Consider the following 15,051-nt stretch of genomic DNA (forward strand, 5'->3'; position numbering starts at 1 on the left):
ACACTACCAGATAAAATTAGTCCAGATAGCATCAGGTGTTAGCTTGAAATCTAAAGAATAAGACTAGCACGTTAAACACCAAGCCTCAGAAAAGGTCCTCAGAAAAGACTCAGTTCTGACGTGTTTATTTTAACATTCTGAAGAAGTTCTGTTGAAATTTTCATCCATTTCTTGCTAATAAAAGTCAGAAACACGAGCAGGTTGCAGCCAGGTGACAATGCTTACAATCTTTTATTTTCGATGAGTGCCCTTCTCATCAGAATTAAAAAAAAAAAAAAAAAAAAAAAAAGAAAGAAAGAAAGAAAGAAAGAAAAAAAAAAAGAAAAGAAACATTTACACAGTTACTTTAACTACACATCTTAATCATATTTCGGAACGCAAGTTATTTTATAGCATAAATTTGGTGAATAAAATACATTTCTAATGCTTTATAATTTATTGATTATAAAATTTCTATTTACTTAACTTATCTAAAATAAAAATCTAATTTTGCTCCATTAAAAATTGCAGTCTCCTCTATACATTTCTCTTTATTATTATTATTATTTTTCTTTTTACATTTTATATTCTTCTTTTTAAATATTCAATATATTATACATACTTTTGATATTTTATTATCTTTCTGTTTATATAATTTAACATTCACTAACAAAATGTAGAAACATACATGTTTACATCGAAATTCTTTTAGAAGTAATTGCTTTAATTTTATTTAATAATAAAGGGTAGTTTTTATGAGTTGACAACAAAATATTTTTTTTAAACAAGTGGAATGTTTGTGAGATTTTTTTCCTCCTTGATAATACTTTAAAGATTTTATTTTTTGAAAACTTCTTGTAGGTGTTGGATTGGTATGTATAAGTTTACAGCCTCTCCCCTCCCCTAATAAACAGATTTTTCGTAAACTCTTTTACTTCGTTCCCCCTTTCTCTGATATATTAATTCAACCTCTTTTCAGAAGATATACATCTTATCACAGGAGCAATAACAGAAAACTTGTTTCAATAATCCTGAAATAAATCACGCTGTGGGCATAAACCGAAAGTAAACAGTCACCAACGAGTGTTGAGCAGAATTGTTAAGATAGTTACGTCTCGTCGTTGCTCAGGGCTCAAGGTACAGCAATACATCTCAATTACAAATCATACGTCTCTGGGTGAAAAACCGGATCTCGCTCAAATTTTTGATGCTAGTCTCCTTTCGCACTTTCCCCTTTGACGAAGTTAACTCCATTCCAGACGAAATTTATTTATGAGTGTCCCCATTAATTGGCATGCCGGCATCGGGTGGAATTTGTGGACATCCCCCCTTTCTAATTGTGACCTCACCTCACCACTATCTCATTGAAAAGCTTTTAATTCATGTCGCGTCTCTATGCATCGAAATTCCCGGATCTATAAGGACTTGTAATGACAGGGTGGAGTCGAAGCCCAGCCTTCTTCTGCGCCTACCTTGAGTGACGTCATCATAAATCATCTAGTACACATGATGAGCATTATCCAGCTACCAGCGTCCATCTCCAGATTTGTGGTTAGGTGGCTTCTCAACTCATTTTGGTTTTGCGACATGAGGAATTGTCATGGTAAGGCGTAAAGTATAAAATAGGCCAAAAAGAACACGTAAATTTGCGCAGGTCTTTTTTAAAATTCTGTCGATTTCGGGGCGACTGGTAGAAGCCGTTTTTCTTCAGCAACAAGAAAACCGAAATTTGTTTTTGGTGCCGAGCCAGTTGAGAAGTAAATTTCCAACCTCAGCACTTTATTTTTGAGAGCTAAAATGTTGCAGTTTGTGCAATGGTGCAGATAATTTAGCCGATCAGAAGCAAAGTAGAAGTTAAGAAGCCCTTTTCTGCCAATGTAAGAAATAAAGGGTCTTCTGTTTGGCGTCTGGCTAGAGTTTATTGATTAAAGAAAGTAATCTGAGTAAATAGCATTCCATGAAAGACTCATTCACTGTTTCGGCAACTTTTGCTTGAGTCTGATATCAGTGTTAGTGGTAATTTCCATAGAAAAGTGGATGTAAATTGTTACTTGTCCTAATAATTTGTGTATGATAACTCCTCAAGATTTTAAATTAAACCAAAGCAAAGAAAATTAACTAGTATGTTATAGCACTCTGTGATCTTTGAAAATTCTGCACCCACATTTACAAGAGTCATTATTTTAAGCGAAGCAAACCGAAGACCTGCTCCTATGCCTAATTTCATGGTAGATCCTTAATCCTATCCAGGACCAAAAGTTTTAACACTGAGCAGCTTTGCTCACATCGTAAAAAGCGAAGATGCTATCATCAATATCATTTCATTTCGCACCTGAACCATTTAATATGAGACGAAACAATGTACAGAATGCCCATTAATATTACATATACTCTGTATCTAATTTTGAAAGGAATATTTATGATTCCTTGCCATGTACTTTCATGGTGTAATAATCACCTTATGAATGACGTTGTAGAGATTATTTTAATTTCCTAATAGTTGTTTTTAATTTTGAAACCCTTTCCTTTAAATTTTTTTTCCCACTTACGACTGTCTGCCAGACTGAGATTTCAGTATCGCGTTTTATGTAAATGAAGTAGAACCAGAGTTTAATGGGAAGTTCAGTCACTTCCATAGAGCTCAGAAGTTCGCAATAGAGCGTGTTCTGCCTTCGGCCTAAGTAGTTGCTTTAAGCCTATCTTACTACGTTCGGCCGTAGTCTTACGTGCTTGTTAGTATTCGCTGCTGAGGTTTAATTACGGGCCAACTCGGTTAGTTATGTTTGTACAGCTTCTGCTAAAATTTAACTAGTTAGAATTAGTTTAGTTCCTTATTTCCTATCTTAAGTTAAAGCCCGAGTAGAGGCTTTCTTGCAAGTCCGACAGGGGCCATCTGTAGTATTTCTTTGAGTAAATAAAAGGGCATTTTAACCCTTCTTTGGACTTGTATTTTACAGTTGTAAGAAGACCAGCGAATAGTCGCGATACACTTCACTAATGTAGTAGCCAAGAACACATAAATTAACTAGAACTTTATAACGTAATTCGTAGATTTTGCATAGATTTATGTGTATGTGGAATCTCTTACTGGAAACTCTTTCTGTCTTATATGAAATTACGAGAGGCGTTTTAGGCTCGCAACTGATCGAGTAGTTTGAGGTCTCTGAATACTAGTATTTCGTCCTGGGTTCCGATTATTGACGGACTACTTGTACTGAATTTTCGCTTTTATGATGTGTACACAAACAATTCATAGTAATCCATGAAAGTATTTTCCCAAAGCAAGTACTCGCTGTTGCTTTCGCATAACAAATAAAGCAGACCTACTGATGGTTTTTTGTTATAATAAAGATTTGTAAACAGAAAATGCAATGAGTTTGTAAATGTAAAATCTTCAAGTTATTATATGCATAATATTGAATACAGTATTACTGGAAAAATCCAAATAAGAAAGGGTTTTTAATTCAAATAAATAGCCTAAATAAATAGGAATGACCAAAAGAAAATGTATTTTCGATGGAATAGAAATTAGTTGCTTTGTCATTGCGTTCTGTAATATACGCTAGATACAATCTGTCATAAATGTGAAATGGAATTTAATGCTTAAAATTTTATACGATTACCCATTTATTATTACATTAAAAAAATAAGGATGCTATTGGAAAGCAGCAGTGACTTTAAGGGAAAGTCAAATGAGGTGGAGTGCAACGCCGAATTATCAAGATTTTTTAGAACATTAAAAAGCAGCTTTTGCGAAACATTCCGTTATGATTTACCTAATTTTCGTTTCTAGACGAGGGCTCCAAAAGTAGTAAGGCTAGTACTGTTTAAAAGTATTTACATCTCCTCTCGTGTATCCGAGAAACTTTTATTAATTCTTTTATTTTTAAGTTTATCTACTTTTAAAATTATATTTTGTTACATTTTTATCGTTATTTTGTAAATTCGTATTTCTGGTTGTCTTCTGTTTTGGCCACTGAACCATTTTATTTCACGAATAAAATACAGGTTTAAAAATTAAATAAACTTCTGTATTATAAAAATTGGCACTTAACACAAAAGTTATTTCTTTGTCGAATTTTCAAATTATTAGTTCCGTGAGTTAGTGTCATTAAAAGGCTAATAATATTCCATTGTTGAAAAATCTAGGGGAAAAATTTAAAAGCAACTAAACGAAAGAACAAATGAAAGATTTGAATGTTTTTTTTTTTTTTTTTTTTTTTTTTTTCCCGTAGAGGTTTACTTTGCGACAGCTGCTAACAACTAGTTCAACATCGTAAAAGTGTGACACAATTCCTATATAAATATTAATTTTACTTTTTTCCTCCCTACTGTAATGGCAGCTGGAGCAAAGAAAGATTTTTGTCGAAGAATTTTGAAAAACCTGTCACGACATCAATAAAAATTTTTGGATTCGATTTGTGTCAAAGAAATAATAGTTTCTCAATTGTGAGATAGTTTAATCGCTAACACTTTTTTTAGCTAAACTATTTTCGCAACAATTTTAATTTTTAGTTTTTAGTAGTAGTTTAGATCATTATTCTATTTAAGAAATGTTGCATTTATCAGCAGAGAATAAAAAAAGCATTCTTTGAAGAATTTCTTAAATAAACGCATTGGTCAATATAGGTTGTTCTCTGCAAATAATAGTTTATAACCAAAATTTTTTTAAACTTACTGAAATTCTTTGATTTATGTTGTTGTCGTCATAAGATTTTCCGGCATCTTTGAAACTGCTTGGATAACTGTTGTATTATACCTAAAGAACGTTATTAACGAAAGAGTAAGAAACATTTTTATTTTAAGTAATAGTTTTGCTTTAACATATGAGGATTTTGTGGGAGAATATTCTCTTTCCCACTTATTAACTATTGTTATTTCATTTGCAAGTTGTCACCAGTTGAGGAACTTCAGCCAATATACATTTCGATTAGTGTTTTAATTTTCCTCCTCCTTTCTTAAGTATTATTATTTAAAAAATAACTTGTTTTCCCTGTTACTTTAAACATACCTTCAGCTTAAGTAGCGTTGTTGTTGTGCGAGTCAGGTGTTGAATTCGATAGATATATTCGTTTGAAACAAGAGCCTTTATTTTCGAAGTACTGTATCAGATAGTGCAGTGGTCCGTAACTGGCGACCTGCGAAAAGACATTTCATTTATATATTTGTTGCTAATACCATGTTGAAAGGTTTCGCAATTTTATTTCTTTGAAGTCAGAGTTTATATTATTTTCATTCCATTAAAAACGAACGTGAATAGTTCACCAGCAAATGTACACTGCGCTAAAAAAGGGGAAGGCAGTTCTATATCTCCCTTTCTACTGGGCCAATTGACGAAATTCAAATTGCGTTTTCCATTTCTCGAAAGCGCGAATTGGATATATATTAGATTTATATATAGCTTTGTTCTAATACAGGTATTTTGACACAAAATCCGAATTTTTATGAAAAACAATTTGTTTCCATATTTTGATTCTACGACTCAAATTATGCCTAAATATAAAATTTTGTAAAATTTGGTGCGAAATTTACGGAGAAATTCAAGAATAATTCACTTGGCGAACTTCTTAATATATGGCAACCTATTTTTCTTTCCCTTCATTGTGCAGGAGCGGGGAAAAAATTCACATCGTTCCTACTTTCAAATAATTTTAATAAAGAGCGTAAACCACATTAGACGTTATTATCGCTTTCAACAAATATGCCAAATTTGAAAACGCGCCGATATATAAATTCACGTATACCTTCGAAAATTTTGAATAAAAAGCTCTAATTTTTTCAGGTATACTTAGACCAATGACAGCTTGATAACAGACAATTAAAAAGAAGGAAAAAAAAAAAAAAAACACTTAGCAGTTCTGTTAACTTTCCACAAACGTACTTGTACAGCTCTTCTCAGTACGACAGAGCACAATCAGTAGTTACCACTTCAAAGTACTAAGAATGTTAAACACAACACAACGCATTGCAAAGAGCGGAGCTCCCACGGAGATCTTTCAATGCTCTGAAGCCAGTTCTGAACTAAAACCTGAGAACGAATGCCCTTTCCCAGGTCTGGTATAGTTTTCTATGGTCGCCAAGGAATTTCGAATACCTTTCATTTCTCGAAATTACTGGAGGGCATATACGGATAAAGTTACGTATGAGGGCCGGATACTGTTATAGTTACATATAGGGAACGATTACTGTTATTCAATTAAAGTACCAATTATAGTTTTACAAGCGCTGGACCAAAATATCCTAAGTGGTCGTTAAGTTTGGCGATTTCTTGCCAAATTTTGCCAGTTACCTCAATGTTGACTTGCTCCTGTAATCTTATTTTTCCTGCAAAGTTTCTCTTTCTTAAGGCCATTTATCTTGCATTATACAAAATTCGTAACAATATTGTTAATTTCTGTAATTTTAATTTATTTGATTTCATTGTGTTTCTAAGTATTGTCGTGACATACGTGTTCATTTCCTGTATAGAATTATAGATCCTTTCAGTTCTGAACCCAGTGTTCAAATTGTTAAAATAACTGAACTAGAACGTGACCTTGGACCTATGGACCTTAGCCGTATATTTTACCACCAATTTGACGATTTCTTTAGAAGTTTCCCCGAAGCTTCCACAAACTTCTGCAACGTCATATTAATGTAGCCTTAAAAGCCAGAACGAGTTGGTTGCCAATCATTTATGTGTATAGAAAATATTTCTGCTCGTAGCGTTAGTTGAACTGCGTTTAGGGTTTACACTGTGAGTGATATCGGTTAACTAATTTTAACGCGCCAAGGACGATTTGCTTAATATCCGCGTTCTCTTTGAGTTATTTATTGATGTTACGTTTGCTGGTTTTATTATTCATCTATAATAAATTATCTTTCTTTGTTCGTTTTTGTTGTGATTATTTGAAGGAATATCCACGAACTTGTAGCTTACAACAGTACTGAATTCAATGTAGATAAAATAAAAATTTTCAAGAACTTAGTTGAATAGCTTGGAATATTATTTATATAAAGCTTGATATTAATTTGTTATTTTAATACAATCTAAAAAGAAAAACTATATTTAAAATATATATTTAAAACTATATTTAAAACTATATTTAAATTATTGGAAGCAATGCAATTGCAAAAAAGACATCCGTTTATCATAGACGGAAATATCTAAAATAAGAATTCAGCTCATGCGTTTTTTAGTACGCCAGTCGTTGTTCTAATTGTCCAGCAAAATGGGTTTCGAGAAAAAATCACGATTTAACGTCACCTGTGACGTCAGCGCACACCTGCGTGGCAAATGCTGCCACTTTTCCACCCTTTCGAATTCGCAGAATGATTAATTTCGAGGGATAGTCCTAGAGCCATTTAACAATGATGCATGCTGCATGACTTTGTTCTACAAGCGCGTCTTTCAGCTATGCGTGAAATAAACAAATAAAATGAAACATAATAAAAGCGTAAGGCATGCGGCACGCGCTCACGTTTCACATCATCGAACGCGCACGCTGCTGAGTCGCTTCCGAAGTCTTGCAACGCCGACTTCCTTCTACTAGTTTCGTTCTGCACATGATAAACGAATGCGCTCAACAAAAATGTGCCGATCTGCGGAGCAATTTTTTTTATTCCACTTTATTTGAACCCCAGAGGGTAAAAAGAAATAAATAAGCATTGACGTTCCGAGAACCACGTGACTGTGAGAAGGTTCCGGGTCACGGTCAATGACGTTGAAACTGCCGCCATCTAGCGACGATCTTGTCAAACACATATTAAAAGCTCAAGTAAAAATTCTTCTGTAATTGGGCCTTCTATGTTTTGATGAAGTTCTTTTTTTCATTTGCCGCTAATTGTTTTGATGACCTAATAGGCTTTGATTGGTTCTCGTCTATCGAGTTTTCGAGATTGGAATTTTTTCCAGACTCGCCGCTCTTGCGTTGGTTATTAAATCTTTTCGTTCACGTTATTAAGTGATTTCATCATTTCTGCGTTGGCATCTCAAATGTTTTTATACCGTTCATGGCATTAAAATGCGTACTTTGACGCATAGTAAAAACAAAACAGCAATTTTTACACAGTTGAAAAGTATTAATCAGATATTTCAAGTACTGAAAAAAGAAACTAAGCCCTGCAATTCAGATATATTCGCAATATTTTGCCTTCATTGATTATTGAACTGCTAATCTAACATCTTGATTTAACATTAATATATTAATTGCATTTTCTTGAGATTGAGAATAAGTTAATTGAAATTAATGCTTTCTAAAATGAAATGTTGTGGGATATGAATGGAATAAGACAGTTTAGTAGTTTAAAAAGAAATTCTACAGTGTTTTAATAAAATTGCAAATAGCTTCCTTTTTTAGAATGCATGTTCTCTGTTGCCATCAATACCATTTAAATGATGTATTAATAATGAAAGTATATGCTTCAGTTGCATAAATATTTTTAGATAAAACGATTCCATTCTAAGTTGTTTTGAGAATGTGCTGAACGTCGATTTATATCAGTCCCTAAACTATGCATTAATGTTAACTATTCGCTTACATATCCTTCCTCTTAGAGAAACTTTCATAACGCTTTTTCTTGCAAGTTTTGCAGTAGTTCTTTGTCTGTACCTGGAGTGAAACAGACTCATGAAAAGTAAGCAAGAATGCAAAATTCAAATTTAAATGCAATTCAGTATTGTTTAAGTCTCTTTCTAGATAAAAATTTAAAGGGTAACGAATGGAATGATGATTAATAGTAAATAAAGGAAATAAAATTATGAAGATTTGGGAAAAGAATGAAAAAATTTAAATGAACTGGTAACTAACATGTCAAGATAAATAATCAAAACAAATTAAAAATCATACTAGATTGAAATTTTTAAAGTAATGAAGTTCATTCGGAGGTCACCGAATTAATTTTAAAAGGTCAAAATTTTTTTAAATACCGCTCTAAGCCCAAATTTTTTTTTTTTCTGAAACTTTTAATGAATGAAACCTCTTAAAAATCAATAGCAAAAAAAGCAGTGCTGAAATCACCAAAGAATTGAAACTAAAAGGAAGAAACTTCTGTTATTAGAAGTTATTAAAGCCTTCTCTTTTAGAAAAACTTCTCAAAGAAACTTAAGGGCTGAAACATTTAGCAGAAAATTTCTATAGAAAACCGCTTAAAATTGTAAAACTGAATAAGATTATCAGAGTTATGAAATTAAATTTATTGACGATTAATATATGGTTTAAATTTAAGAAATTTTAATTATTTTACCGTACAAATAATACAAGAAAAACTTTTATTAATATTATTTAATTATTTCAAAGTGAAAAAAAAAATAATAGTTTATTCTTTTTTCCAGGGAAATCATCAAAGAATTTGCAGAATTCCTTGCTCAGGACCGTTCTCCAATCTGCAACACGAAGCTCAATCCGATTCTTCCTGCCTCTATACAGCGCCATCTAACTCATTTCTCTCTCATCACTCATGGATTCGGCTCCCATGCTATTGTGTCTGCTCTGTCTGCTGCCCAAAACTATATAAACGAATCCATCAAGTACCTCGACAAACAACTAGCCAATTATCAACAGGCTGCAGTTTCTGCAGCTGATGTAAGTAGTCTCGTTATTGAAGCCAAAAAGGAAGACCAGAAATGAACTGCCAATTTGGCTAGTCTGCCATATTTTCGTATTTTCGTCTATTCGTCAGATTCAGAATACGTGGCTTTCTTTAATTGCTCAAGAAAAAAAAATCTTTTAAAGTACATCCTCTGGCTGCCTGGACTGCCTTTAAATGGATTCTTAGTCGTAGGCCAGTGGCTGACATCTACTTTCTTAAGAGATTTCGTTTGGTACTCAGCATGCTGACTGCTCAACTCATCTTTTACGCATCATTCCAAGAATCACTTGTGATTCTTCTCCTGAGGACATGTTTTTATTTTACGACGGAAAGGAGCACGAATCTTCTCGTTGCTGTTTTTTACCTTTGTGGATGCCAAACTTTCATTTTATGACTATATATTTTACAAGAACAAAGACCACAAAGTTTTCTATGGTGGAAAAAAAAAAAGAGATTTATTAAAGGCAGTTTTCGAATCTTTGCTCAATCATTTTTAGCGGACGCGGATCCATACTGCTCAGACGATATATCTGTACTCAAAATACTTTCATTTCGAGGTGCTCAAGAAGATTGAGAGAAATTTTATTGTTAATGAATAACCCTTCCAAAATTCATTTTGAAAGAGAAAAATCCGTCCTTTAACTCCTTAGAATTTTGAATGTGTCATAATTTAGGAGTTTCTTCATATCAGGATAATCTGCCCAAGAAGTGGATTTAGAAGCTTTGAATTGTGTATGTAATTAAGAATTCAGAAACTATGCATAGAAGTTATTTGCAGTTCAGCTGCGAGTAGAATATTTGACAGCTTGTATAAATTATGATGATGGTAGTCCACATCCCAAAAGAAGTCATATTTTTTCATCTATTGCTTTGACACAAATTTGTATTTTTATCCTTCAAATCATAAAAATCCTTTGGAATTTTATTTTAAATTGCACCATTGATTTAGGTGCCAAACTACTTTAAATATCGTAATTTATACCATAAAGTCAAAAAAATAATATATTTGAATATTTCGTACATAAAGGATGACAGCTGGACTTGTTTTCTGCATGTATTACTTAAATAAATTGCTACGTTACACAGCAAGTCATCCAACAAATTTACGGGTACTTAAATCAACCAACCAGTCTTCCATTTTTAATGAATAAACTGTTCAGTATTATGCAAATCAGAATTGAGCCTTTTTTTAAAGTTGAATTCGCATGTGTAATGAGATTTTGCTGTTGGATAATTTGAATACTCTTACTGCTAATCCAGTCTGCCACAACAGAATGGATTGGGTAATTATAGGGTAAGAAGATTTGTATTTCTGGTTACGAGTATTAGAATGTTAGAAAAACGTAAATATATTACAATTTGACTGATGGTCAATCAAAAATTAACATATTCTAAATCTAAAAAGCAAAACTTGAAATAATTTGCAAATATCTAATTAAATGTATTTATCTTTCTCGCAGAATTTTGGATTATATTTAGATCACACAAAAAAAGCAGTATTAATGAATTTGTTGCAGAGGGAAAAGGTAACAAATCATCATAATAAAAATTAGCGATATCTAAGTTTAATGAAAACAAAGTTTTGCATACTGAAAAAAAAAATATATTATTCTAAACAGATAAAAATGATTAATATTGCTTTGGTTTTTTATGAGATTCACTGGTATTTCTGTGTTCAGATATTTTTTCTATTAATAAATTTCTTTACTTTCTTATGATCTAAAATTTGAAAATATGCAGCCTGTTAATGCATTGAGACTTCTGCATGTGACTGTATCTGCTAATACCGTTGCATATTCAGTATATTACAACTGTATTTCACTTGTCTACATTTAAGGTGGAGATTATTCAGAACTGTTTTTTATATAAATATAGCTGCTATTATTTTGTAATTTTTATTCTAATCGCATTCCTTCTTCAGAAACGTACTAAGAGTGTAACCTTGCTTCAATTCTCAGTTTTTCAGGCATTATTTGTTGAAAAATGGCTAAACTTTCTTTTAAGATGCCGTAATTTTGATTATTATTTTGCTTTGAGAAGAATAATATGTTTCATCTAAAAATGTTCAGCATATTTTTCTTTTCTATTACCTCATTCACCTCAGCACTTTTATTCAAATAACGCTTTTGCTTCTTCCGCCCTCCCAAAAAAATCTTTTTCTTGAAATCGTGGTAATTAAATATCCAAATACTTTTTTTACTTCTGCTATTTCTGTACAATTTAATCATTTGGTATGTTAAATACATAAATTTACTTTATATTATTTGCTTTTGTGACTGGCCGTTCTAATTTATTAATTAGAGCTGGCGTATTTGATTTCATAAATACACAGAAACCTTCATTCACGAACCTATGTCGTTCCTGAAGACAGTGCTTTATCTTAAATATTCATAACCCGAAGTAGTTTTTTCCATAGGAATTAATGCAAAATGAATTAATTCGTTCCCTTATCTGAAAGGTGGTTTATAAAAGAGTATTTTCTAACTACGTTTGCAATGCAAAAAAACAATGGAATTCATTGGATCTAACATATAATGCATTATCAACATATGCACAATATTAAGTACAATACCAAACATATAAAACTTAAATTAAATTTTACCTGATGTCTAGGAAGGAAAGTTGACGGCCTAAGTAGAAGACAATTAACAAACCAACGGTACAATATACTGTTTTGGAAGAGAAATCCCAGATAGCTACTGTCTTCCTGGGGATTTTCTTTTTTCCTTTTACATCACTCGCCTGTACTTAAGAATCACTAAATCACTGTCCCATTAGAAAATTTGTCTTTTATGATTTGTTTCTGCCTGTGTTTTAAAATGTTCCTAAAGCAAAATATAGCATTATCATTGTAAATATTTATGCTACGGCTTACTACTGCTTTATCAGGATGATAATGATTCTTACCCTACTTTGCACCCTTTTCGAAAATCAAATAACTAGGAAGATCTGCCTTTCCGTCTTCTTTCGAAGACATTTCCTCCACTGCATTATCTGCATTTTGGAGTATCATTTGTTACCGCCTTACTTGTTGGTTTCTCGAGACATCGTTCGTCGAAATTTTACAGTATTTTGGCATTTTATCTATAATTATCATTTCTGTACTGCATATTTTTGTCTCGTTTTTTTCTGAGAAGCACATATATTCCTTTATTTTCAGTAACGCATAAAATTTCAGTATGTTTCTTCATAAACTGGGCCATTGCTTGCCTTTTCAGTAAAGACAGAACCTATTGCTTCGTCTCTGTTAAATGCGCATTTATATCATTTTCAACTATTTTTCATAGCACTTTGTTTTAAAATTCATTAAAAATATATCACCTGAAACTGTTACATTTAGTGTTACAAAATGCAACAATCGTCTCAAAGGGTTAGGATATTTATTTTAAGAACGTCTTTAACATTTTCTTGAATTTCTGCATTTAAAACTTTAACTGATTTGCCTCGTATTTCAAGTTTTGCTCTTATGAACGGCAAGAATGAATTTCTATACCTTTCCAAGTACTACAGTATTAATAAAATACATGTATAAATCATCAAAAAGATTTATGTCATTGAATTATTAATATTATCATTTTCCTTGAGAGTAAAGTTATTCACACAGCAGTATTTTCAAGCTAAATTTTGGTTGAAGCAAATTGAGTAGGAATTTTTTTTTTTTTTTTTTTTTTTTTTCTAATAGGACCTTTTTTTTTTTGCAACTTAGGTAGGAATACTTAAAAGCCTTTGAGGGAAAATGGAACTAATGCTCATCAGAAATCTAGTGTAACATATGAAATTAATGCCTGTTTTCCCTACAAAGTAACGACCTAGTTACAAACTGTTTTTGTCATTTGCCAAATCTGTACTTAATTTGCCATAATTGTGTTTTGTGTACAAATGATACCTTCTCTGTTCTGTATTATGTGGCATTATTTTCTATGCAAATAATTTGTATAAAAGAGAAGGTTATTATATAATTATTATATTATTTTTACTATTACTATTTTATTTTGTGTTCAGTTGAAGGCTTCGCGAGATATGTTGAGGATTATGGGTATTTGACATGCATATTATGTTTCGTGCAATGTTTTATTTTATGTAAAACTAATTTTTTTGTAAAATATCCATTTTAAGGGAGCCAAGAAGTAAAGTAACTGAACGGTTGTGTTTGTCTACCATTCCTTTGGAAAATGTGTATTGTTGTAATGTAAATGTGTATGTTTTTTTTTTTTTTTTTTTTTTTTTTTTTTTTCAGTATTTTGTTTGAATACTGTAGGCCTTCTGCAGAAATCAAAAAATGTCTTTATTATGGTCAGGGCAGCTATTGTACTATTTATGTTAAAAACTCGTATAAAAACTCACGTGTGTCTCTTTGTTAACGTTTTTTTGTTCATCCTGAATATGTATTTTTAAAATGTGGAATGAAAAATTCAAAAATTGTGTTTAATCTGACTTTTTTAATGCATTCAATTAAAAAAAGTAACACTTTCTTCTATGTGTTCAATTTCAGTATTGGAACAATATCTAGAATTAATTTTTTGAATAATTTAAATATATGAATACATAAAAATATTAAATGTAAAAGTATTAGTTTTCTATCAAATTTGATTAATGAGTTGATTATTCAAAAGCTGATCGTATTTGAATTCCACTTCATTCACGAACTAGAAATATTATATATTTAATGTAATCGTATATTGAATACATTAATTTCTAATACTTAATTTTAATTTATTATAAAACTATTTAGTCATTTCAAATTACGGAATGATTTCCAGATTTAAATCAAATTCCACTTTTATATATATCGAGTATTGCATTTGTTGATTCTGAATATTAGCCAAAAATGTCGCCGTTGGCGTTGCATTTTCGTTACAAAAGAACAGCATAACCTTGACTGAAATTCATAACTAATGTCCATAATTTTCTTTCCAAATATGACACGTTTTATGCATATGAGCTCATGAATGACGAAGCAGCCCTAAAGCCAAGCAATATCTGTATTTAGCATAAAATCAAAACCAGATGTTTTTATGCAAATGTTGTGAATATGAGTGTCTCATCCTTGTATACATTATTGTTCATAAATATTCGGAGTTTACATGTTCTTTTATCTTCCGTGCTTTTATGACATTCATTATTCACGTGAAATGTTCATTTATTTATGGAAATATAATTTAAAAGTAATAAAATGTTTTCATATTTTTATCTTGTGGTTGTTTTTTGTATTATCAAAAATGATTCATTGCTTTTAATATCAAACTTAGGATGCATTGCTTTTTTAATAGTTTTCTTCAGCCTACGTCGCACATTATCGAGATGGGATTATGAAATGTAAACAATGAGTAATTATTAATGGAATAAAATGTACCATATTTTATTGTTAAGTTCTAAAGTACGCAAAATATAAGTATTATACGTTACACATGTATTGACTAATAAGCTGTATACTAGTGGTCTCTAAAATTTCGTTGATTCTGAATTAGCCAAAAATATCGCCAAGTCGCCTGGGATTGCTTG

At 31.5% G+C, this 15,051-nt stretch overlaps 1 protein-coding gene across 5 annotated transcripts in view; it reads left to right on the top strand.

Annotated features, from left to right (window-relative positions):
* Nucleotides 1–14,739, top strand: part of LOC118186090 (transcription factor AP-2-epsilon-like) — a 295,229-nt gene extending 280,490 nt beyond the window's left edge. For all 5 annotated transcript variants that reach the window (XM_035356105.2, XM_035356101.2, XM_035356102.2 and 2 more), the window contains one exon: nucleotides 9,293–14,739. In XM_035356105.2, coding sequence (XP_035211996.1) covers nucleotides 9,293–9,587 — 295 coding nt within the window. In that variant the 3' untranslated portion in view covers nucleotides 9,588–14,739. The remainder of the gene's footprint in view (nucleotides 1–9,292) is intronic.
* The last annotated feature ends 312 nt before the right edge of the window (nucleotides 14,740–15,051 follow it).

This window comes from Stegodyphus dumicola, chromosome 9 (assembly GCF_044657685.1).
Source record: "Stegodyphus dumicola isolate Sdum_Otavi_A_Nest chromosome 9, ASM4465768v1".
Classification (NCBI taxonomy): domain Eukaryota; kingdom Metazoa; phylum Arthropoda; class Arachnida; order Araneae; family Eresidae; genus Stegodyphus; species Stegodyphus dumicola.